This window comes from Ranitomeya variabilis, chromosome 1 (genome assembly GCF_051348905.1).
Source record: "Ranitomeya variabilis isolate aRanVar5 chromosome 1, aRanVar5.hap1, whole genome shotgun sequence".
Lineage (NCBI taxonomy): Eukaryota > Metazoa > Chordata > Amphibia > Anura > Dendrobatidae > Ranitomeya > Ranitomeya variabilis.
The window spans coordinates 592,739,164-592,766,057 of NC_135232.1; the positions used below are offsets into that span (position 1 = coordinate 592,739,164).

At 45.7% G+C, this 26,894-nt stretch overlaps 1 protein-coding gene across 2 annotated transcripts in view; it reads left to right on the forward strand.

Moving 5' to 3' along the window:
- TTC24 (tetratricopeptide repeat domain 24) overlaps nucleotides 1-26,894 on the forward strand; it is a 43,190-nt gene that overhangs the window by 6,119 nt on the left and 10,177 nt on the right. The window contains exons 6-11 of one of the 2 annotated variants that reach the window (XM_077258354.1): nucleotides 8,204-8,323; nucleotides 9,125-9,231; nucleotides 9,688-9,803; nucleotides 11,924-12,050; nucleotides 12,376-12,446; nucleotides 12,636-12,684. In XM_077258354.1, the coding sequence (XP_077114469.1) occupies nucleotides 8,204-8,323; nucleotides 9,125-9,231; nucleotides 9,688-9,803; nucleotides 11,924-12,050; nucleotides 12,376-12,446; nucleotides 12,636-12,684 (590 nt within the window). The remainder of the gene's footprint in view (nucleotides 1-8,203; nucleotides 8,324-9,124; nucleotides 9,232-9,687; nucleotides 9,804-11,923; nucleotides 12,051-12,375; nucleotides 12,447-12,635; nucleotides 12,685-26,894) is intronic. The other variant, XM_077258363.1, reaches the window with a different exon arrangement.

Consider the following 26,894-nt stretch of genomic DNA (forward strand, 5'->3'; position numbering starts at 1 on the left):
GCGCATGACGCATGCGTCGGTATGCGTCGACGACGCTGCGCCCAACAACGCAAATGTGAACGTAGCCTTAGGCTGCTTTCACACTAGCGTCGTACGACGCACGTTGCAATGCATCGTTTTGGAGAAAAAACGCATCCTGCAAAATTGCCTGCAGGATGCGTTTTTTTCTCCATAGACTTGCATTAGCGACGCATTGCGACAGATTGCCACACGTTGCATCCGTTGTGCGACGGATGCGTCGTGTTGCGTCGGACCGTCGGCACAAAAAAACGTTACATGTAACTTTTTTTGTGCATTGTGTCCGCCTTTTCCGACCGCGCATGCGCGGCCGGAACTCCGCCCCCGCCTCCCCAGACATCACAATGGGGCAGCGGATGCGTTGAATAACTGCATCCGCTGCCCCTGTTGTGTTTTTTTTGCACAGTATGCGTCAGTACGTCGGCACGTCGCATTGCGACGTGCGTCGTACGACGCTAGTGTGAAAGTAGCCTAAGACAATAGCTTGGAAGGGGAATTTCACATTAAGATAAAGGGATTTTCCTTTTAAATATGATAGCTGGGGTCCAACCGCTGTGACCCCCACCAATCCCAAATTCCTTGACCCAATGAAGTGGTCTTGCCCTACATTCACTTCTAACAAACAACTATGTCTGGCCATCCCATAGAAGGGAAGTGGTGGTCACGTGTGTGCTCTGCTGCTCCTTTCACACCGGGCATCCCAGGATCTATAGGGGTCTTCGCTGCCAGACATCCCCATGATCATATATTTATCTCCTATCCTCACCGGAGTTGTCAAAGGAGTATAAAGATTGTCATGTTTGTCCTTGCCCTTTACAGACCCTTTGAGTCTCTAATTATAAAGGTGTTTCCACCAATTCTTAAAGTATAGACTATCTTGTCACTGTCATATAAGGGGGACTGGTAATGAAAAAGGTGGAGGTGCTCACATCAGCAGCCTCAAACTTTCTCTCGGCCTTCCTCTTGCTCTCTGCCTAAACTTGCTCTTTATCTCCTGTCTGGTCACTGCCTCCCACTTGCTCCCTATGTGCTGACTGCTCACGGCCTCCAGCTTGCGGTCTGGTTTCGATTTGCTCTGAGCCTCCAGCTTGCTCTCAGTCTTCCGCTAAGGCCTCTATCACACTTCCGTCTTTTAGCTCCCGTCGAAATTCGTTGATTTTTGAAAAAACAGGATCCAGCAAATTTTTCTTCAGGATCCTGTTTTATCCCATAGACTTGTATTAGCAACAGATTGTGATGGATGGCCATCCCAGAGGAACGTTTTTTCTGCACGTCAGAAAATCGCTCAGCGATGGGTCCTGCTGTCCGTCATTGGCTATAACGGAAGCCTATGGATGGACACTGGAATCCAGCGACGTATCCCGTTTTTGTATTCTGAGCATGCCTGGAAGGATTTTCTAGTCAGGGGAATCTCTCTCTCTCTCTCTCAAATTTTATACATTCAAATTCAGGCAGCGCCTAATTCGATGCATCCATCAGGAAACTGGATGCATTACATCCGTTTTTCACTATTTTTAACACGTCCATCGATACGACGGAATGATGCATTTTGACGGCCGCCTGCCAACGGAAGTGTGAAAGAAGCCTTACATTCTCTCTGCCTTCTGGCTTGCTCTCCACCTTTAGCTTGCCGTCAGCCTCCTGCTTGCTCACAGCCTCCTGCCTGCTCTCAGCCTCCTGCTTGCTCTCAGTCTTCCGCTTACATACTCTCTGCCTTCTGGCTTGTTCTCCCCCTTTCACTTGCTGTCAGCCTCCTGCTTGCTCACAGTTACTACCTGCTCTCAGCATTCTGCCAGCTCTCAGTATCCTGCTTGCTCTCAGTTTTCCACTTGCTCTCTGCCTTCTGGCTTGCTCTCAGCCTCCTGCTTGCTCTCCTTTCGCTTGCTCTCAGCCTCCTGCTTGCTCTCCTCCTTTCGCTTGCTCTCAGCCTCCTGCTTGCTCTCCTCCTTTCACTTTCTCTTAGCCTCCTGCTTGCTTCTCAGCCTTCTGCCTGCTTTCAGTTTTCCACTTGCTCTCAGCCTCCTGCTTGCTCTCCTTCTTTTGCTTGCTCTCATCCTCCTCCTTTCTCACAGTTTTCCACTTGCTCTCAGCCGCCTGCTTGCTTTCCTCCTTTTACTTGTTCTCCGCCTCCTGCTTGCTCTTCTTTTGTTTGCTCTCTCCCTCCTGCTTGCTCTCCTTTAGCTTGCTCTCAGCCTCCTGCTTGCTGTCAGTCTTCCGCTTGCTTTCAGTTTTCCGCTTGCTCTCAGCCTCCTACGTGCTCTCCTTCTTTTGCTTGCTCTCAGTCTCCCACTTACTCCTCCCACTTACTCTTTGCCTCCCTCTTGCTCTTTGACTCCTGCTTGCTCTCCTTCTTTTGTTTGCTTTCTGCCCCCTGCCTGCTCTCAGCCTCCTGCTTGCTCTCAGTCTTCCGCTTGCTCTCTGCCTCCTGCTTGCTCTCCTTCTTTCGCTTGCTCTCAGTCTCCTGGTTACGCTTTGCCTCCCTCTAGCTCTTTGACTTCTGCTTGCTCTCTGCCTTCCATTCTTGCTTGAATCCCATATCTACAGTAACACTGCATGCTTTATATGCAGGTAGACACAAAAAGTGATGCCAAATGGTATTATATAGAGTTACCAAATAAACTCACTATTTTTATATAAACAAATGATCAATTAAACACCATAGAGCCACCTTATGTGTAGCAAATTAAGTGGAAACCACTTATATATTGAAACAATTCTGAGCTCCAAACAGGATAAAAGCCAAAAACCACCAAAGCAGAGACTGTACAATAAAATAAAAGATATATCTTTATTTAGAATTATTATGACAATAGAACAACATATAGATAATGTGCACGTATCAAGATATGCATAAAAATACAAAAATAAATACAAATATTAAAAATAAATTTCTGTATATAGAACAGAGCAATTTTACATATAGCGGATAAGGTAAATATTTATTTGAATATGTAACTCTTTAATATAATATTTCCCTAGGAATTAGAAGCACCACTCATAAGAAATGAAAAAAGATTTATGAAAAAAATTATATATGTATATACAGTACAGACCAAAAGTTTGGACACACCTTCTCATTTAAAGATTTTTCTGTATTTTCATGAATTTTGTATGAATTAACACATGTGGAATTATATACTTAACAAAAAAGTGTGAAACAACTGAAATTATGTTTTATATTCTAGGTTCTTCAAAGTAGCCACCATTTTGCTTTGATGACTGTTTTGCACACTCTTGGCATTCTCTTCATGAGCTTCAAGAGGTAGTCACCGGAAATGGTTTTCATTTCACAGGTGTGCCCTACCAGGTTTAATAAGTGGGATTCCTTGCCTTATAAATGGGGTTGGGACCATCAGTTGTGTTGTGCAGAAGTCTGGTGGATACACAGCTGATAGTCATACTGAATAGACTGTTAGAATTTGTATTATGGCAAGAAAAAAGCAGCTAAGTAAAGAAAAACGAGTGGCCATCATTACATTAAGAAATGAAGGTCAGTCAGTCTGAAAAATTGGGAAAACTTTGAAAATGTCCCCAAGTGCAGTGGCAAAAACCATCAAGCCCTACAAATAAACTGGCTCACATGAGGACCGTCCCAGGAAAAGAAAGACCAAGAGTCACCTCTGCTTCTGAGGATAAGTTTATCCGAGTCACCAGCCTCAGAAATCGCAGGTTAACAGCAGCTCAGACTAGAGACCAGGTCAATGCCACACAGAGTTCTAGCAGCAGGCACATCTCTACAACAACTGTTAAGAGGAGACTTTGTGCAGCAGGCCTTCATGGTAAAATAGCTGCTAGAAAACCACTGCTAAGGACAGGCAACAAGCAGAAGAGACTTGTTTGAGCTAAAGAACACAAAGAATGGAAATTAGACCAGTGGAAATCTGTGATTTGGTCTGATGAGTTCAAGTTTGAGATCTTTGGTTCCACCCACTGTGTCTTTGTGCGACGCAGAAAAGGTGAACGGATGGACTCTACATGCCTGGTTCCAATCGTGAAGCATGGAGAAGGAGGTGTGATGGTGTGAGGGTGCTTTGCTGGTGAGACTGTTGGGGATTTATTCAAAATTGAAGGCATACTGAACCAGCATGGCTACCACAGCATCTTGCAGCGGCATGCTATTCCATCCGGTTTGCATTTAGTTGGACCATCATTTATTTTTCAACAGGACAATGACCCCAAACACACCTCCAGGCTGTGCAAGGGCTATTTGACCAAGAAGGAGAGTGATGGGGTGGCCTCCACAGTCACCAGACCTGAACCCAATCGAGATGGTTTGGGGTGAGCTGGACCGCAGAGTGAAAACAAAAGGGCCAACAAGTGCTAAGCATCTCTGGGAACTCCTTCAAGATTGATGGAAGACCATTCCCAGTGACTACCTCTTGAAGCTCATCAAGAGAATGCCAAGAGTGTGCAAAGCAGTCATCAAAGCAAAATGTGGCTACTTTGAAGAACGTAGAATATAAGACATAATTTCAGTTGTTTCACACTTTTTTGTTAACCCCTTAACGACCACCGATACGCCTTTTAACGGCGGCAGTTAAGGGTACTTATACCACAGCGCCAACGGCCCCTTTAGGGTTAGGGTTGGGGCTAAATTTAGGGTTAGGGTTGCGGCTAAAGTTAGGGTTAGAGTTGGGATTAGGGTTAGGGTTTGGATTAGGGTTGGCATTAGGGTTACGTTTGGGATTAGGGTTAGGTTTGGGATTAGGGTTAAGGTTGGGATAAGGGTTAGGGGTGTATTGGGATTAGGGTTAGGTTTGAGGTTAGGGTTGAGATTAGGATTAGGTGTGTGTTGAATTTAGGGTTTTGATTAGGGTTATGGTTAGTGTTGAGCTTAGGGTTGTTTTGGGGTTAGAGTTGTGATTATCGTTAGGGTTGTGATTAGGATTATGGATCGGGTTGGGATTAGGGTTAGGGGTGTGTTGGAGTTAGGGTTGGAGTTAGAATTGGGGGGTTTCCACTGTTTAGGTACATCAGGGGTCTCCAAACACGACAGCCAATTTTGCGTTCAAAAAGTCAAATGGTGCTCCCTCCCTTCTGAGCTCTGCCGTGCACCCAAACAGTGGTTTACCCCCATATATGGGGCATCAGCGTACTCAGGATAAATTGGACAACAACTTTTCGGGTCCAATTTCTCCTGTTACCCTTGTGAAAATAAAAACTTGGGAGATAAAAAATCTTTTTTTGTGGAAAAAAAAAATATTTTTTATTTTCACGACTCTGCATTATAAACTTCTGTGAAGCACTTGGGCATTCAAAGTTCTCTCCACACATCTAGATAAGTTCCTTGGGAGGTCTAGTTTCCAAAATGGGGTCACTTGTGGGGGGTTTCTACTGTTTAGGTACATCAGGGGTTCTGCAAACGCAACATAATGCCCGCAGACCATTCCATCAAAGTCTGCATTCCAAAACGGCGCTCCTTCCCTTCCGAGCTCTGCCATGCGCCCAAACAGTGGTTTACCCCCACATATGGGGTATCAGCCTACTCAGCATGAATTGCACAATAAATTTTGGAGTCCAATATCTCCTGTTACCCTTGTGAAAGTAAAAATTTGGGGTTGAAAAGATAATTTTTGTGGAAAAAATATGATTTTTTTATTTTCATGGCTCTACATTATAAACTTCTGTGAAGCAGTTGGGGGTTCATAGTGCTCACCACACATCTAGATAAGCTCTTTGGGGGGTCTAGTTTCCAAAATGGGGTCACTTGTGGGGGGTTTCTACTGTTTAGGTACATGAGGAGCTCTGCAAATGCAACATGACGCCCGCAGACCATCCCATCAAAGTCTGCATTCTAAGCGGCGCTCCTTCCCTTCCGAGCCCCGATGGGTGCCCAAACAGTGCCTTCCCCCCACATATGGGGTATCAGCGTACTCAGGACAAACTGGTCAACAGATTTTAGGGTCCAATGTCTCCTGTTACCCTTGAGAAAAAAAATTGCAGGCTAAAAAATCATTTTTGAGGGAAAAAAAAAGGATTTTTTATTTTCACGGCTCTACTTTATAAATTTCTGTGAAGCACTTGGGGGTTTAAAGTGCTCACCACACATCTAGATAAGTTCCTTAGGGAGTCTAGTTTCCAAAATGGTGTCACGTGTGGGGGGTTTCCACTGTTTAGGCACATCAGGGGCTCTCCAAACGTGACATGGCCTCTGATCTCAATTCCAGCCAATTCTACATTGAAAAAGTAAAACGTCACTCCTTCTCTTCCAAGCTCTGTGGTGCGCCCAAACAGTAGTTTACCCCCACATATGGGGTATCGACGTACTCAGGAGAAATTGCACAACAACTTTTGTGGTCTAATTTCTCCTGTTACCCTTGTGAAAATAAGAATTTGTGGGCGAAAAGGTCATTTTTGTGTAAACAAATGCGATTTTTTATTTTCACGGCTCTACGTTATAAACTTCTGTGAAGCACTTGGGGGCTCAAAGTGCTCACCACACATCTAGATAAGTTCCTTAAAGGGTCTAGTTTCCAAAATGGTGTCACTTGTGGGGGGGTTTCCATTGTTTAGGCACATCAGGGGCTCTCCAAACGCGACATGGCGTCCGATCTCAATTCCAGCCAATTCTGCATTGAAAAAGTCAAACGGCGCTCCTTCTCTTCCAAGCCCTGCGGTGCGCCCAAACAGTGGTTTACCCCCACATATGGGGTATCGGCGTATTCAGGAGAAATTGCACAACAAAATTTATGGTTAAATTCCTGTTTTTACAGTTGTTAAAAAAAAAAATGGTTCTGAAGTAAAATGTTTGCAAAAAAAAGTTAAATGTTAATTTTTTCCTTCCACATTGTTTCAGTTCCTGTGAAGCATGTAAAGGGTTAATAAACTTCTTGAATGTGGTTTTGAGCACCTTGAGTGGTGCAGTTTTTAGAATGGTGTCACACTTGGTTATTTTCTATTATATAGACCCCTCAAAATGACTTCAAATGTGATGTGGTCCCTAAAAAAAAATGGTGTTGTAAAAATGAGAAATTGCTGGTCAACTTTTAACCCTTATAACTCCCTAACAAAAAAAAAAATTTGTTTCCAAAATTGTGCTGATGTAAAGTACACATGTGGGAAATGTTATTTATTAACTATTTTTTGTGACATATCTCTCTGATTTAAGGGCATAAAAATACAAAGTTTGAAAATTGCAAAATTTTAAACATCTTCGCCATATTTCCGTTTTTTTCATAAATAATCGCAAGTAATATCGAAGAAATGTTACCCCTAACATGAAGTACAATATGTCACGAAAAAACAATCTCAGAATCAGCGGGATCTGTTAAAGCGTTCCAGAGTTATAACCTCATAAAGTGACAGTGGTCAGAATTGTAAAAATTGGCTCAGTCATTAAGTACCAAATTGGCTCTGTCACTAAGGGGTTAAGTATATAATTCATAGTTTTGATGCCTTCAGTGTGAATGTACAATTTTCATAGTCATGAAAATACAGAAAAATCTTTAAATGAGAAGGTGTGTCCAAACTTTTGGTCTGTACTGTATATAAAAAGGTAAAAAAGGGGGAATTTTTAATTTTGCAAATATTTATATAATCACCCCAGTAAAAATTGAAAAAAAACACAACGCCTCAGTGTGTTACACAAACCGTAAAAAATGTATAATATACAAAATTTACAAAAGAATCCATATATCCACACAGTGCAAATGAACTGAAAAATCTATAAGTATGTACACACGTAGGTTTAAAAAATATATATAAATTGTGCACACTGTGTACTGCAATGATCATTATATATAAGAGGCACAGAAGATAAAATGCAAGTGCAATAATCCAAAACAGTATACAGTATATATTAAAGTGGCATGTGCATGGTGCTCAAAATTCATCAAGGAGCAAAATGGGAGACTGTACCTCTAAATGCCGCCAGATCTTGATACCGTGCACCCCAGTAAAATTGCAAAATTTTATATTCCCCCGCTAAATATCCGCTATATGTAAAATTGGTCTGTTCTATATACAGAAATTTATTTTTAATATTTTTATTTATTTTTGTATTTTTTATGCATATTTTGATATGTGCACATTATATGTTGTTCTATTGTCAATATAATTCTAAATAAAGATATACGGTATCTTTTATTTTATTGTACATTCTCTGCTTTTGTGGTTTTTGGCTTTTATCCTGTTTGGAGCACAGAATAGTTATGCTTTATACGCAGTATTACTCTGTCTATTACAGGAGGACTCGTGCAACGCTCAGGAACGTTTAGTGAACAAGCTGACTGATGCTCTCCAGTACAAGCTGTCCGTAAACCGTCATCTCAACCACGGGGGAAGGCTACCGCCGGCCGCACCTCTGGTAAGTGCATCCCTATCTGCACCGTGTGCGGTTTTCAGAAAAACATTCCTGATTATCTATCACATTCCTGCGTCTGACCCTGATGAGTTCACAGTACGACCTTGAAACCACAATCTGCGAGAACAGCGGCTGATTAACATTAATGCACATAACTGCAGGGTCCTGGTTCTGATAAAACCGCCCCAAATAGGTCCTAAATGTAGAAACGGGGGTGTTAAAGTGACGGTTCACCAGGTCAATAGTAGTCAGTTTTTGTTCTTATTTTATTCCCACTGCCCCCCTGAATTTTTCAGTTTTTTTTTTTTTTATCTACAGGCTTCTAGAGATATGAGCCTTTTTATTTAGTGCTGATTTGTGGGTTCTTTGTGGGTGTATCTACATAATTACCCTGTGACCCCTGCCCCCTAAATAAAGACAATAAAAAGTAGCGCTAAATAAAAAGGCTCATATCTTTAAAAACCATATGGCGGATTAAAAAAAGTGCACTCAGGAGAGCAGCGGGAATAAAAGAAGACCAAAAACTTCTCCCTGTTGACTTGGCAACAGGTTCTCCTTAAAGGGGTGTTTTAACTTTTTAGCTTGTTGTAAGGATGAAACCTAAGGGAAGAAGTCAGCTACTTCCATTCTAACAAAAAAAGCTGCTTCACCCCAAATCTCTTGATTTATTCCAACCTTCCCCTTTCCGCCCCCCATCATCCCATGTCAGTGCCCTATATATATCTTCCTGTGCTAAGGATGTAATTTTCAGGGAGGGGACAAAGTGAAATCTGTTTCTGATTCACCATTTAACCATTTTTCTAGAGAGGATTTGCTGGGAAAATCCCCGGGACAAAGATCACAAGACACCCTTCAAGCATGAACTCGGGGTATGCCTCATTGATGCACATGTCTCCTCCGGATGCCCAAGAGTGAGTACAAATCTGCACTTTCTTCTACGTGTCAATACTAAAGAGAGTAGTATACAACCAGTGGCAAAACCGCAATGCCTGGATAGCCGTTGATTGCCTTGGCACGCTGGAAGTTGTAGTTTTGCCACAGGTTGGACACCACTGCCAAGCACCATAGATGATAGCTATTCCTCCAATCCAGCTACTTTGAAACCACAACCATATGTCAGGGCACAACAGCTGGAGGGCTTCAGGTTACCGATACCTGCCATAGGTCGACAAGGGTCTTACTTAGGGAAGTCGTATTGATGCCAACAGTACAGGAAAAAGAGAAGGTCATACTGATGAGGATGAGGATTTTTTTTATCGAGCCCAGAAACACCGGCCCGGATGTATTGGCCCAAAAGTGTGAACCGGGGCTTCCAAGTTTAGGGGCCAGGACCATTCTCTTCATTTACAATCTTATCCATTCCTCAGATCCCGAAGAACATCCCGAAGACTAAGCCGCCCAGCACCACCTGAAGAGATGTACGCAACTATAAAAACCAGGATGACCACCACAACCAATGGGCAGCCGGCCTCAGAAAATGGAGGTAGGTCATCTGTATCTAATATGGAAAAACCTGATTACTAGTACAATCGATCCTACAACACTGCTACTAACTCTTTCCTACCATGCTTTTTCAAGTCCCCATAAAGATACATCTCCAAAAAGATTGGGTATTGTTGATAAGATTTGTTAAGAAATTACAGAAATTATGCAATACCTCATTTCTCCTGTGGGGGCACTGGAGAAAAATAAACCACCTGTTGCCAGATTCAATCCTATACTGATGTATCTCGCCCTATTATGTTGTTTTTTTTGTGCCATCATAATGAAATACCTCCAAAAAGAAGAAATTATTAACAGATTGCTGCAATCCCTCATTTTCCCTGCTGCGGCTCTGCAGAATAATTGAACACATGCAGCTAGATTCTATCTTATGATACTACAGATACATTTTCCCTATTCTTCTTTTTAACTCAAGACCTTATATATCTCCAAAAAGATTGGGTATGATCACTCAGATTTGTTAGGAAATTATGGACAGTTTCTTGCAATACCTAATTTTTCCTACAGAGGTGCTGCACCTGCTGCCAGGTTTCATCCTATATTGATAAATCTCCCCTATTATGTTTTTCTTATGCGTTCATAATGAAATATCGCCAACAAGATCAGGTTAAGAAATAATTGCCAGATTGTTGCAATACCTCATTTTCCCTGGAGGGGCACTGCAGTAAAATTAACAAAAAAAGTCCAGCTGATTGCAATGGATGCTACTATACTAGTAATAAATCTCCCCTATTATGTTTCTCTTGATACCTCATAATGAAACATCCCCATACAGAACAAGTACAATTGATTAGGATCATTGCGAAATGATTTACTGTTTATTGCAATCCGTTATTTTTCCTGTGGGGGCACTACAGAAAAATGAAACACCTGCTGCCAGATTCCATCTGATTGCCATGGATCCTACAATACTAGAAATAAGTCTCTCCTATTATCTTTTTGTCGAGCCCTCGTAATGAAACATCCCAAAACAGATCAGGCACAATCAGAGTCCTTGCCACGGGTTTGTAGCCACAGACATGGGCCAGAAGACCAACCACATGAATAAGGTTCATCTGAGCTAAAACGCGTTGGTTGTATCCACTGTGACCAGAACCACACTTATGTTTTTATGGATGTGATTTATTTCTTCAATAAAATTGGACATTTTACTTACTTACATTTTACTGGCATTTTTACTCTTCCTTAAATAAAGGGGTCTTATTCTTGGATGTCTGCTTTGGCCAATCCTATTTTGTTTAAAAGGTTTCCCGATGATAAGGAGATCATAAGATATCCCACTTTTACAATCCATGACAATCAGCTGGAATCTGGCAGCTGGTGTTTCATTTTATCTGCAGCTCCCCCGCAGGAAAAATTAGGCTTTACAGTCAACTGTTAATAATTTCTTAAAGGGGTCCACACTGGAAAACCCTACTTAATAAATTCAGTGCTCTAATTAAAATAAAAACAATGGATACTCTCCTCCCACAGCGGCGATACTATACCACTGTGGGTACCAATCAGTGATCAGCTGCAGGAACTGAGGATTCCGTCAGAACAGATATTGATTGGATGCTACATTGGGAGTGGATTAGTGAAGTGATTAAGCAGGAGTTGTCCAGTAATGGAACAATTTAAGAACTTTATTGATAGTTTGTTGCAATACCTCACTATCCCTGCGGGGGAGCTGTGGAAAAATGAAACACTAGCCAAATTCCAGCTGATTGCTGTGGATCTTAAAAGTGGGATATCTCATGATCTCCTTATAATTGGGAAATCTTTTTAATAAAAAGGGATGCAAAATAAGACAACCTAGTTAATCGACCTAGGCAGTTACCATTCCCAGATCTCAGATAGTTTACCAAAGTTCTCAAACGACCTGAGATGTTCGCAGGTGTAAAAGTGTAGAGAAAAACTCAGGAAGTTTCAGTCTTCTCGCAAATTACTTTAAGTGCCTGTACTGTTGCATCCTCCTGAGCACCAGTTTCTGCTCCACCTGCATCAGATTTGTCTTTAAACCTGCACATCTGCGTGATTCTACTGTCGCCTCTGGTAAGAGCAATCATCCCTTCTCTACACAAAGAGCGCAGCTGTGGAATCCGCTGCTTTATTTTTCAGATGTAACTGGGGAGGAGGACGACTCTGACACCCTCACGGTGGTAACTAATGCATACTCCGAGGACTGCGAAGAGACCGCCACCACCGCCGCCGCCGATTGTTCGAGAAATTACCCTCAAGCCAACAGGTAAGATATCTTCTGGTCAGCCAAGATGACTCACTTAAAGACCCTTTGGAGTAAGAAAAAAACATTTTCTACCATAAAACAGGGCCACTTTGTCTGCAGGTTGTGTGTGGTATTGCAAGCTTTGCACTATTAATTTCAATGGCGCTGAGCTGCAATGCCCAACACAATCTGTAGAAAGGGGTGGCGCTGTTTTTGGAAAACAGCCCTGATGGCTTACTACACAGCAACGGACCCATGTGGGCACCAGGACCAGCTGCACCCATGCAATACAGGATGTCCCATGATCCACAAGGCATCATTACTTATCTGCAGCTCTTTCTTGCAGCAATCTGAATAATACGTATCTGCATCCAGAACCGTTCTACCAGAACTGCTCCCTGCAGAACACCCAAAAAAGTAAGTGTCAGCATTGTAAGAGTTAAAAAAAGATGGCTCACATTGGATTACGCTAGTCCAGGATCTCCACAGCTGTTGTAAAACTACAAGTTCCAGCATTAATTTTGGTGCAAATATGTAACACTGATGACATGGAAGGAGATGGCATTATAAGAGAAAGTTTGTAACATGTTCTTCTATACATATCAGGCAACCACGACTACGAAACGCTAAAGCTGAAGACATTGGAAGCGGAGAGGTAAGACTATAATACCTTTAATTTTCCCACAATTTCAGACTCCAGAGCTGCACTCGCTATTCTGCTGGTGCAGTCACTGTGTACATACATTACATTACTGATCCTGAGTTACATCCTGTATTATACCCCAGAGCTGTACTCACTATTCTGCTGGTGCAGTCACTGTGTACATACATTACATTACTGATCCTGAGTTACATTCTATATTATACCCCAGAGCTGCACTCACTATTCTGCTGGTGCAGTCACTGTGTACATACATTACTGATCCTATACTGATCCTGAGTTACATCCTGTATTATACCCCAGAGCTGCACTCACTATTCCGCTGGTGCAGTCACTGTGTACATACATGACATTACTGATCTTGTACTTATTACTGATCTTGTACTGATCCTGAGTTACATCCTGTATTATACCCCAGAGCTGCACTCACTATTCTGCTGGTGCAGTCACTATGTACATACATTACATTACTGATCCTGAGTTACATCCTGTATTATACCCCAGAGCTGCACTCACTATTCTGCTGGTGTAGTCACTGTGTACATACATTACATTACTGATCTTGAGTTACATCCTGTATTATACTCCAGAGCTGCACTCACTATTCTGCTGGTGCAGTCACTGTGTACATACATTACATTAAGGTACCTTCACACGAAGCGACGCTGCAGCGATAGCGACAACGATGCCGATCGCTGCAGCGTCGCTGTTTGGTCGCTGGAGAGCTGTCACACAGACCGCTCTCCAGCGACCAACGATGCCGAGGTCCCCGGGTAACCAGGGTAAACATCGGGTTGCTAAGCGCAGGGCCGCGCTTAGTAACCCGATGTTTACCCTGGTTACCAGCGTAAAAGTAAAAATAACAAACAGTACATGCTCACCTGCGCGTCCCCCGGCGTCCGCTTCCTGTACTGTGTGAGTGCCGGCCCTAACAGCAGAGCGGTGACGTCACCGCTGTGCTTTTACTTTCACTTTAGGGCCGGCGCTCAGTCAGAGCAGGAAGCGGACGGCAGGGGACGCGCAGGTGAGTATGTACTGTTTGGTTTTTTTACTTTTACGCTGGTAACCAGGGTAAACATCGGGTTACTAAGCGCGGCCCTGCGCTTAGTAACCCGATATTTACCCTGGTTACCAGCGTAAAACATCGCTGGTATCGTTGCTTTTGGTGTCAAACCTGACGATACACGCCGGTCTGACGACCAAATAAAGTTCTGAACTTTATTCAACGACCAGCGATATCACAGCAGGATCCAGATCGCTGCTGCGTGTCAAACACAACGATATCGCTAGCCAGGACGCTGCAACGTCACGGATCGTTGTCGTTCTCGTTGTAAAGTCGTTTCGTGTGAAGGTACCTTTACTGATCCTGAGTTACATCCTGTATTATACCCCAGAGCTGCACTCACTATTCTGCTGGTGCAGTCACTGTGTACCTACTTTACATTACTGATCCTGAGTTACATCCTGTAGATCTTTTATTCTAAAAATACAAAACATAACAATAATAATAACAGAAACATTACAAGAATATCAGCCAGAAAAATAATCAGTATAACGAACACTGGTCCAGCTTCTCATTCTATCCTCTCACACATATTATACATATATACAGAATAATAACGAAGTACTTACACCTTCTGGACCGGTTACCAAACAAAATAATAACAAACAAATAAAATAAACAATAGCAATTCACTATATACACAAACTTTTTTTTAAATATATATATACAGAATAAAATAACCACAAACTATGCAAATATATACAAGAGTAAACTAACCACCACTCCACACTCAAGCCCACCAGTCCTAACCCCCGCACTGACCTGAGAGCTGGTCCTGCGTCTCATGCCCCAGTCCATGTCCAACGTCCATAGGCCAGATCAGGCAGTGCCAGTTTTTCCCCAAACACCCCAGTGTCCCATAGTCCCACAAGATGACCCCACCTCCCCCCTTTTCCCACCACCCAACTTAACACCTACACCCAAATGTATGTCCCTATATACAATATATACAGCAGCACACACTACAATAACCACAAATCACAAAGCCCAAGTTCAGCACCTGCAGCCCTACATCACTGTATAATGATCAAACAAAACAAAAATCTACAGTGTCAGCAGCAGCCCACCACCAGGAAAGGAGATGATCAGACTAGGGCACACTAAAAGAAAAGCCCCTTATACTCAAGACAGCATTATGGCAACATTCTGGATAAATCAATTTATGGTTGTTGAGTGAATCCGACTCATGTGAGGTGGTTATGCTTTACTTGATTGTCTTGCTGTTTTACTTGACTGGTTTGCTATTTTTGCTTTTCCTTGTCCTTGCATGCATACTTTTTACTTTTTGTATGTTATATATGAAAATATTCAATAAAAAATAGTTTAAGAGACTAAAAGAAAAGCCCCTCCAAAGGAGAGCGGCCCTACGTGTGCCCAGTCTCTCATACTCCAGAGAGCGCACTTTCACCAGGTCACCGAGTATGGTCCTAAACACATCGTCCACTTGGAGGATTTTCCGTTGTGTCGATGCTAAGCACCGTGCGTTCCACGTGTGATACCTAACCACTGCACTAAGTAGAAATAAGGTGCAACGGTCCCGACCACCAAGGTCTCCGAATGCTCCATAGGCCCATTCCGCATAAGAGAGACTGGCCAGGCGAGACCAGCCAATGGAGGTGCCCACCCTGCTGTACACCTCTATGTTAAAGGCAAAACGAAGCAGTAAGTGGTCCATGCTTTCCAGCACGGAACCACAATGCTCCCGAGGACAGTTCCTGTCCTCAGAGCTCCTACACTTCAGATTGTCCCACACACACAGTTTCCTATGGAAGCAGTGCCAAGCCAAGTCCCAAAACTTCGAGGGAATCCTGTTAGAATTCAAAAGATGCAAACCCACCCCAAGATCCCAACTTGGCCAATTTCTGAGTGCCAGAGGTCTCTGGAAATGGGTCCACAGAACCCTATTGTCAATGAGTTTCCTTGGCAGAGTCCTGATCTCCCACATTCCCAGACCCCACCGGCGAATTACCTTCAGAACCAAGGCGTAAGCCAGAAGGTGTCCATGTAGTGTGCGAAGATCCTTCACTTGCCCTCCTGTCTCCCATTCCTGGAAGAAAGGCTGAAACCATCCTCTGCAGGAGAATACTCACGGAGGAGCCCTCTTTTTCCAGAGGTTTGCAATGTTGATCTTAATGAAGGTATCCACAAGGAATACCACAGGGTTGACCAAACCCAAACCTCCCTCTTGACCAGGTACAGTCTATTCCCCTAAAACAGTTGGAAGAACAAACTGTAGACCCGAGTCCAGAGAGGCTCCGGCAAGATGCACACACTGCCCATATAAATCAGTAAAGGGAGCAGGTAAATTTTGATCAGGTCTACCCTTTCCCTTAGGGTCAAAGTCCAAACCTTCCATTGATTCACCTTCTGAGTGGCAATCTCCAGCCTGCTGTCCCAATTTTGTTTGGGGTAATCCCCCTGGCCAAATTCAATGCCATGGACTTTTGTAGAGACTTTTTGATTCTGGAAGGGTGTCCGTGAGATCAAAACCAGGATCTCGTCCTCCCAGCCAGAGACACACACTTATCCCAGTTGATCTTGGACCCAGATGCTTCTGAGTAGCAATCTACCTCTAACATCAGCCACCCTGCCTCCTCGTGAGGGGAAGCAAAAACAGTGACATAATTGACATACGCCTTCACCCTTAGAGTGGCTTCTGGTGCTGTCCGGTCCATCCCGATTCCGGCCAACGGTCCACGCTCCACCCTCCTAAGAAGTGGGTCAATCAAAAACACGTACAGCCGCGTGCTCAAGGGACAACCTGGCGAACAAACCCCCTGGGAGGCCATATCACAGAAGAACAGACTAGAGGTACTCGTGATTAACCCGATCAAACGCTTTTGCCTGGTCCAGTGACAGCATGTACCCCTTCCAGTGACCAGTAAATTTGCTATGGCTTGGAACAGAGCAATGCTGGGCTTCTGAAAAAAGTCGGGGTGCAAATGTCACCAGCCGATTAAACAGCACCTTTGCCAGAACCTTCCTGTCTGCATTGAAAGCGCTATGGGATGCCAATTCTCAATGCAAGATGGGTCCTTTACCTTTTGATAAGATAACCAGGGCAGACCTCCTCATTGATTTCAGCAGAGTGCCCGACGATAGACACTCATTGAATACCTCAGTCAAGAGGGGAAATGAAGCGTCCTTAGGGTATGTGCACACGCTGCGGATCCGCAGCGGATTTGACGCTGTGGATCCGCAGCAGATTTCCCTAAGTTTACAGTACCATGTAAACCTATGGGAAAAAAAAACGCTGTGCACATGCTGCGGAAAAATCCGCGTGGAAACGCAGCGGATTATTTTCCGCAGCATGTCAATTCTTTGTGCGGATTCCGCAGCGGTTTTCAATATGCACCAATAGGAAAGTGCAGTTGAAAAAACGCAGAGGAATCCGCAGAAGAAACCGAGTGAAAATCCGCAGTGAAAACCGCAGTGGTTTTGCCCTGCGGATCTTCCAAATCCTCTGCGGAAAAATCTGCAGCAGAATCCGCAACGTGTGCACATACCCTAAAAGGTCTTATAGAATTCAGATGTTAAGCCATCTGGACCAGGTGATTTTTTTGGGGGGTGGGGCAAACCCTTCAATCGCCAACTTAACTTCCTCTTCCCTGATCATCTCTGTCAAAACGTCAAGAGAGGGGTCTGCCCCTGGTTCGGGGACAGCTTCAGCCAGGAAAGCCGACATATCATCCCAATCAAGATCCCTCTTCCCCAAAAGGTGCGAGAAGAAGGATCTGACAACCTCCAGGATCCCTGATCTGGATCACCTCAGGGACCCCGTAGTGTCGACCAGTCCTGTAACTACTTTAGTATTCACTGATAACTTTCAGTTTCTGTAAGGGTCGGGCGAGCGGTACTTCCCGTAATCCCTCTCAAAAACCAAAGATGCGTGTCTATCGTACTGACACCTCATAAGCAAAGATTTCACTCTGGATATCTCCTCCCTGCTACCTCCAGTTGAGACAAGATACTCGAGTTTCCTCCTCAGACCCTAATACAGGCGGTACCTGCTCAGAGTCCTGAGGCTCGAGATCTGGCTGAAAAATGTTGCCACCCTTTTCATGAACATCTCCCACCACTCTAACTTACTACTACAAAGATTCACTAAGGGTACCTGGCTCTGAAGAAAATCCTCAAAGGACTGTCTTATCTCCAGTTCTTCCAAGAGAGATGAATTGAGCCTCCAAAAGCCTCTTCCCATCCGGAGGGTCTCTGTAACATTCACAGAAAACAAAATTAAACAGTGGTCAAAGAACTCCACCTCAACAACAGACACTGCTGAAGAGACAGCTTCCTATCTGTTCTGGACCTACAGTTACCTCTATGATAGGTGAACCCCTCATGGCCTGGGGTGTGCCAAATGTGGCGAATCTCACTAGCTATACTATTAAGGGCGAAGCTATCATAAGTCAGCTTGTTAATGAGCCAGAGCTCTTGTTATGCAAATTGGATTTAAGTGTCATCAAGGAATGAAAACATTAGATATTTCCCGAAAAAATTAAGCGTGATCATTGTACTGTTAAGAGATTTGTGGCTGAATCTGAGAACAGACGTGTTCGTGCTAATAAAGGCATAATGAGGAAGGTTTCTGCCAGGCAAGTTCATCGGATTAAGAGAGCAGCTGCTAAAAAGCCATTACAAACCAGTAAACAGATATTTGAAGCTGCTGGTGCCTCTGGAGTCCCTGGAACCTCTAGGTGTAGGATCCTTTAAAGGCTTGCTTTGGTGCATAAACCTACTATTCGGCCACCCCTAAACAGTGTTCACAAGCAGAAACGGTTGCAGTGGGCCCAGACATACATGAAGACTCATTTTCAAACAGTCTTGTTTACTGATGAGTGTCTAGCCACCCTGGATGGTCCAGGTGGTTAGAGTCGTGGATGGTTGGTGGATGGCCACCATGTCCCAACAAGGCTGCGACGACAGCAAGGAGGTGGAGGAGTCATGTTTTGGCGGAATCATGGGGAAACAGCTGGTAGGGCCCTTTAAGGTTCCTGAAGGTGTGAAATTGACCTCTGCAAAGTATATAGAGTTTCTGACTGACAACTTTCTTCCATGGTATAAAAAGCAGAAATGTGCCTTCAGGAGCAAAATCATCTTCATGCATGACAATGCACCATCTCATACTGCAAAGAATACCTCTGAGTCATTGTGAAGGTGATATCAAAAAAGGGTTCCTATGTTAACATGTAACTTGGCCTGTTAGGATGTTTTGGAGTTAAATAGCTTTTTTGTTCAGTGAATGAGACCTCTTAATGCTGCAAATTCAACAAACTAGCATTTTCAGTTCTTTACAACATATAAAATATATAGAAATTCTACTGTGCCTAATAATTTGGAACAGTGCATTTTGAGGTTTTATTCATTTTGGAGATTGTACTGTTATCATTGGGAGGTTTCTTCAATAAAATTCAATGTATACTCTAACGGGTGATGACTTTTATTAGACTGACTGTCATTTGCACCGACCATTTAGGAAAATCCGAGAAAATTATAATTTGTATAATAATTTGGAACATGGTGTAAGATCATTCACCTGTCCATTTCTAACTCAATAACCTGTCTACATTCCACCGATGCGGTAAAAAGGACCGCTACTCCCCTATATGGCTTGACCGCGAGAGACCAATAGGAGGGCAGAGTCTCCACTCCCTCTTAGCTTTAAACATGTCTGCCATGGTTGGCAGCCCGGTTTTTCGTAAGAAGAAAATGTCAGCTTCAACCCGGCTGAGAAAATCAAAGGCCACAAATCTGTCTGTATTTGACTTTCTCTTCTTTTTGGTGCCAAGATTACGCTTGTCCTCTAGCCACTGCCTATTATCCTCATCCATACTTTCATAATGGGAGGATTCAGAGGCAATGATGCTTTCCTCCCTGTGGATCCTTCTGACCTCCTCATTCAACTCATCATCCTTCGGGGCATCAGCAGCAAGACTGGCGTCCAGGACAGGGGCCACCCCAGTAGCCCGGGGCTCGCCCAGCTCCCTCTCCTGTCTGCATTTGTTTAGACACCTCAGCTGTGCAGGCATCTTTTTATTGCTTTTCCTCTTTGGCCCCTCAGCTCCCTCACCCCTGCTAGTCCCTTCCCCAGCAGAATCAGCCTGACGGCTTTCTCCCACCGGGGTCACGACTGTATTAGCGAAGGAGCAAGGACAACAGCTAAATGGGTGGCCTAACTCACCACACAGGTGGCACCTTGTCTCCACACAAGATGCAGCAAAATGGCTGATATCCCCACACAATGCACATTTCTGCACAGTGCAGTTTGCACTGAAGTGTGTGGGGTCGCCGCACCTGTGACAGAGCTTCGGTTGCCCCTGGTAGAATACTAGGATATGATCCCTACCCAGGAAGGCAGATGATGGAATGTGGGCAACTGTACCACCTTAAGTTTTACCATAAACGTCCAGGCCCCCGACCAGATAAGACTGGTCACGACTTTTCTTTGGCATCTCCACCACCTCTCCATATCAGCCAAGCCACATTATGATGTCGTAACAAGAACGCGACTTGTTACAAGTCATCACGGTCACTTTCTTGACTTGGTTTTGGCAAGATACCGCCTGAATGGCAAAGTCTCGCCAGCCGGGCTCATTTTTTGCCAACTCATAATTCGACCAGAAGAGCTCAAAACCCTTTGGCCGAACAAAGCTGACATCAAACTCAGGCGTGGAATAGGGTTGTATCAAGACATAGATGTCAGTTGCCTTGAAGCCCATCTTCAGCAGGAGCTCCACAACCTTAGACCTTGGAGGATACGCATCACTGTCCCTCCACCGAAGACGGACCACATTCCTACGCACAATACCCGGCCCGACTGTTGGGAAGGACCACACTGCATCCCCAACCGGACCAGTGACCAGATCAACACCAACAGTATCACTATTACCCACATCCATAACCCCTCACCCTCCACTCAACCAGCAACCACACCACTAGACAAAGAATTTTCCTCATTCATACTGTAATAATTATAGGGGATAACTTAGGAGACTCTTTGCATGGAACAAGACAACTACAGGACACAGTTTTATAAGTGGTAAAGTCTATATTATCACACGGTGATTCAAACAGGTGCAGAGAGAAACTCAAGTCCACAACACTTGGTGTAAATATTAAATGCAGCTTAACAGTCTATAGGGAACTTCAGAGGAAAATGCAATCAGGCAGAAAGTCTATGAAGCACAATTATTCTTGAGGATACTTGACACGAATAAGTCCTTGTTTTAATCCAAACACAGATAGATATGCTTATAAGGCAGTTCAAATACCGTATATACTCGAGTATAAGCCGAGATTTTCAGCCCACTTTTTTGGGCTGAAAGTCCCCCTCTTGGCTTATACTCGAGTCATACCCAGGGGTCGGCAGGGGAGGGGGAGCGGGAGCTGTCTAATAATACTCACCTACTCCTGGCGCAGTCCCTGCAGGTCCCTGCTTCCGAATCCCGGTGCTGCAGTTTCTTCCTGTAGTGAGCGGTCACATGGTACCGCTCATTACAGTAATGAATATGCGGCTCCACCTCCCATAGGGGTGGTGCCGCATATTCATTACTGTAATGAGCGGTAACGGTGACCGCTCACTACAGGAAGAAAATGTGGCGCCGGGGAACAGACATGAAGGGACCTCGCCGGGAGCAGGTGAGTATGACGGGGGGCAGTGCGCGATATTCACCTGGTCCTCGTTCCACCGTCGGCGCTGCTGTGTCTTCCGCAGTGACGCTTAGGTCAGAGGGCACGGTGACGCGATTAGTGCGCACCGCCCTCTTCCTGAACGTCGGTGCAGAGGATGGGAAGACACAGCGGCGGTCAGCGATGGAACGGGGAGCAGGTGACTATAGCAAGTGCCGGGGGCCTGAAAGGTGAGTATGTAATTTTTTTAATCGCAGCAACAGCATATGGGGCAAATGTCCGGATGGAGCATCTTATGTGGCCATGTGCAGCATTATACGGGGCAATTATCTGTATGGGGCCATGTGCAGCATGATATGGGGGCAAATATCTGTATGGGGCCATGTGCAGCATGATATGGGGGCAAATATCTGTATGGGGCATCTGTATGGGGCCATGTGCAGCATGATATGGGGGCAAATATCTGTATGGGGCATCTGTATGGGGCCAGTGGCGTAGGAAGGGGGGTGCGGGGGGGGCGGGCCGCCCCGGGCGGCACAATGCCGGGGGCGGCTCCGACCCAGAGAGGAGGAGGAAGAAAAAAAAAAAGAGAGACGCGGGCCCTTTAAATCTTCGGGCGGCGCCGACCGCCGCCACGACCAGGCCCCCCTCCCTCCCGGTGCCATCGCTGGCATTGGGTCCCCCTTTAATACTCACCTCTCCTGGTTCCTGCGGCAGCTGCAGCGTCTTCAGCGCCCTCTGACTCTGCGACGTCTCAGGGCAGAGGGTGCGATGACGTCATCACTGCGCGCTCAGCCTCTCTGTCCTGAGCGTTGCAGAGCCGGAGAGACGCTGAGTGCACCGGACCTGCGCTGGGAACGGGAGAGGTGAGGATTTTACTTTTTTTTTTTTTTATTTCCTTTATGTCTGACTCAGACAGACTGGGGGCAATATGCTGGAGACAGACTGGGGGTAATATGCTGGAGACAGACTGGGGGCAATATGCTGGAGACAGACTGGGGGCAATATGCTGGAGACACACTGGGGGCAATATGCTGGACACTGGGGCAGATTGCTGGACACACTGGGGGCAATGCTGGACACTGGGGCAGATTGCTGGACACACTGGGGGCAGATTGCTGGACGCACTGGGGGCAGATTGCTGGACACACTGGGGCAATGCTGGACGCACTGGGGGCGATGCTGGACACACTGGGGGCAATGCTGGACACACTGGGGGCAATGCTGGACACTGGGGCAGATTGCTGGACACACTGGGGGCAATGCTGGACACTGGGGCAGATTGCTGGACACACTGGGGGCAATGCTGAACACTGGGGCAGATTGCTGGACACACTGGGGGCAATGCTGGACACTGGGGGCAATGCTGGACACTGGGGCAGATTGCTGGACACACTAAGGCAATGCTGGACACACTGGGGCAATGCTGGACACTGCGCCTGTGCGGCCGCCCTGCTTGTGAATCCCAGCCCCGCACTCTGCATAATGCATAACACACTGTGGGGCTGGGATTACCAAGGTGGATGGCCGCACAGGCGCAGTCTGCAAGCCTGGCTGTGACGTCAGACGGCCAGAGCTCTCTGCGCCTGCACCAAACAGCGATACACAGCGCAGGCACCGGATTTCATGGGTAAACAGTGCTGAGGGGGCGGTGCCCGGGGTTGAGTGACGGCAATGGGGGGGGAGGGGGGGCGCCAAACTCAGAATCAGCCCCGGGCGGCAAAAGCTCTAGCTACGCCAGTGTATGGGGCCATGTGCAGCATGATATGGGGCAAATATCTGTATGGGGCATCTGTATGTGGCCATGTGCAGCATTATATGGGGCAAATATCTGTATGGGGCCATGTGCAGCATTATATGGGGCAAATATCTGTATGGAGCATCTTATGTGGCCATGTGCAGCATGATATGGGGACAAATGTCTGTATGGGGCATCTGTATGGGGCCATGTGCAGCATTATATGGGGCCATGTGCAGCATGATATGGGGGCAAATATCTGTATGGAGCATCTTATGGGGCCATAATCCACATTTGTGGAGCATTATACGGGGCAAATGTCTGTATGGAGCATCTTATGGGGTCATAATCAGCATTTGTGCAGCATTATAGGGGGCATATTTTAATATGGAGCATCTTATGGAGCCCATCATAAACTGTATGGAGCATTATATGGGGCTCCTGATTCAATATGGATATTCAAAAACACTTAAAGGGAACCTGTCACCACGTTTTTGGAAGATGGGATAAAAATAGCGTTAAATAGGGGCAGAGGTGGGCGTTACATTAGTGTGTGTGTTATGCGTTTATTACCCACCTAAGTTGCCGAAATAACTTTGCAAAGTCTCCGTTTTCGCCTGTCAATCAGGCTGGTCAGGTCGCATGGGCGTTGTCTTCCCCCAGATTTGGCGTAGTTTTCCGTTGGTGGCGTAGTGGTGTGCGCATGCCCAAAGTCCGGAATCCTCTTCCAGGGGATTTAAAATAGCGCGGTGTTCGTTATTGCATTGGTGATCGGTGGGCGCGGCCATCTTCCTTTGGCCGCGCGTGCGCAGAAGCGGCGCTCTGCTGGCCGCGGCTTCAGGAAAATGGCCGCCGCGATATCCATCTGCGCACGCGCGGCATCCCGCGGCCATTTTCCTGAAGCCGCGGCCAGCAGAGCGCCGCTTCTGCGCACGCGCGGCCAAAGGAAGATGGCCGCGCCCACCGATCACCAATGCAATAACGAACACCGCGCTATTTTAAATCCCCTGGAAGAGGATTCCGGACTTTGGGCATGCGCACACCACTACGCCACCAACGGAAAACTACGCCAAATCTGGGTGAAGACACCACGCCCATGTGACCTGACCAGCCTGATTGACAGGCGAAAACGGAGACTTTGCAAAGTTATTTCGGCAACTTAGGTGGGTAATAAACGCATAACACACACACTAATGTAACGCCCACCTCTGCCCCTATTTAACGCTATTTTTATCCCATCTTCCAAAAACGTGGTGACAGGTTCCCTTTAACCTACTGATATCTCAATTAATTTTACTTTTATTGGTATCTATTTTTATTTTTGAAATTTACCGGTAGCTGCTGCATTTTCCACCCTAGGCTTATACTCGAGTCATTAAGTTTTCCCAGTTTTTTGTGGCAAAATTAGGGGGGTCGGCTTATACTCGGGTCGGCTTATACTCAAGTATATACGGTAATATCTTAGCACAACCAGGGAGGCCTGGGTAATAGTCTCAGGTTTTTGCAGAGCAGCAACAGCTTACATGTCCAGCAAATGCAGATGGAAGTAAACACGAGCAGCAGATGAAGGAGGATTACTGGAAACTGGTGTATGCAGCAGGAACTCAGGGCAGAGTAGCAGGATCACCACACAGGTTCATAGGAGCAGGTATATAGCCAGGGAGTCACCAGGGTCAGGAGCTGGATGCAAGGCAGAATACTCTAGCACAAACTGAAGGCTGGGGTGGAGTTTTATAGCAGGAAGACACAGTGCACATGAGACCAAAGACGCCATCCTGACACATACCCACCACCACATTCACTCCTGCTGGACCCGTGACAACAGGGGGTGACATTTTGACCCCTCATCATCAGGCACAAGAGGTTCAGTCTCCTCCACAGAACTGGAGGTGACCTCACCACTGGTCTTATGTGTGCCCTCCGCATCATCAGTTGGTAATTTCCGCTGTCTCACAGTCGATACTAGACACCGCTGATCTTTTGCTGCTGTGAGGCGCCATTGATCCTTTATATCAATATCTTGTTGACCAGCGGCGCCAACACAGAATAAGACTTTGGGAGGACCGGAACTCCCAGCCCCGGCAACCTGTTATGGTTCTCAATGGCAAGAGAACATAGCCCAGCAAACATAAGTACTAGCTCTAGGAAGGATGGAAACTAAACTGACCATGAACTAAACCTGCCGCACAACTAACAGTAGCCGGGTAGCGTTGCCTACGTTTTTATCCCTAGACACCCAGCGCCGGCCGGAGGACTAACTAATCCTGGCAGAGGAAAATATAGTCCTGGCTCACCTCTAGAGAAATTTCCCCGATAGGCAGACAGAGGCCCCCACATATATTGGCGGTGATTTTAGATGAAATGACAAACGTAGTATGAAAATAGGTTTAGCAAAATTGAGGTCCGCTTACTAGATAGCAGGAAGACAGAAAGGGCACTTTCATGGTCAGCTGAAAACCCTATCAAAATACCATCCTGAAATTACTTTAAGACTCTAGTATTAACTCATAACATCACAGTGGCAATTTCAGATCACAAGAGCTTTCCAGACACAGAAACGAAACTACAGCTGTGAACTGGAACAAAATGCAAAAACAAACGAGGACTAAAGTCCAACTTAGCTGGGAGTTGTCTAGCAGCAGGAACATGCACAGAAAGGCTTCTGATTACAATGTTGACCGGCATGGAAGTGACAGAGGAGCAAGGTTAAATAGCGACTCCCACATCCTGATGGAAACAGGTGAACAGAGGGGATGATGCACACCAGTTCAATTCCACCAGTGGCCACCGGGGGAGCCCAAAATCCAATTTCACAACAGTACCCCCCCTCAAGGAGGGGGCACCGAACCCTCACCAGAACCACCAGGGCGATCAGGATGAGCCCTATGAAAGGCACGGACCAGATCGGAGGCATGAACATCAGAGGCAGTCACCCAAGAATTATCCTCCTGACCGTATCCCTTCCATTTGACCAAATACTGGAGTTTCCGTCTGGAAACACGGGAGTCCAAGATTTTTTCCACAACGTACTCCAACTCGCCCTCAACCAACACCGGAGCAGGAGGCTCAACGGAAGGCACAACCGGTACCTCATACCTGCGCAACAATGACCGATGAAAAACATTATGAATAGAAAAAGATGCAGGGAGGTCCAAACGGAAGGACACAGGGTTAAGAATCTCCAATATCTTGTACGGGCCGATGAACCGAGGCTTAAACTTAGGAGAAGAAACCCTCATAGGGACAAAACGAGAAGACAACCACACCAAGTCCCCAACACAAAGCCGAGGACCAACCCGACGCCGGCGGTTGGCAAAAAGCTGAGTCTTCTCCTGGGACAACTTCAAATTGTCCACTACCTGCCCCCAAATCTGATGCAACCTCTCCACCACAGCATCCACTCCAGGACAATCCGAAGATTCCACCTGACCAGAAGAAAATCGAGGATGAAACCCCGAATTACAGAAAAAAGGAGACACCAAGGTGGCAGAGCTGGCCCGATTATTGAGGGCAAACTCCGCTAAAGGCAAAAAAGCAACCCAATCATCCTGATCTGCAGACACAAAACACCTCAAATATGTCTCCAAGGTCTGATTCGTCCGCTCGGTCTGGCCATTTGTCTGAGGATGGAAAGCAGACGAGAAAGACAAATCTATGCCCATCCTAGCACAGAATGCTCGCCAAAATCTAGACACGAATTGGGTTCCTCTGTCAGAAACGATATTCTCCGGAATACCATGCAAACGGACCACATTTTGAAAAAACAGAGGAACC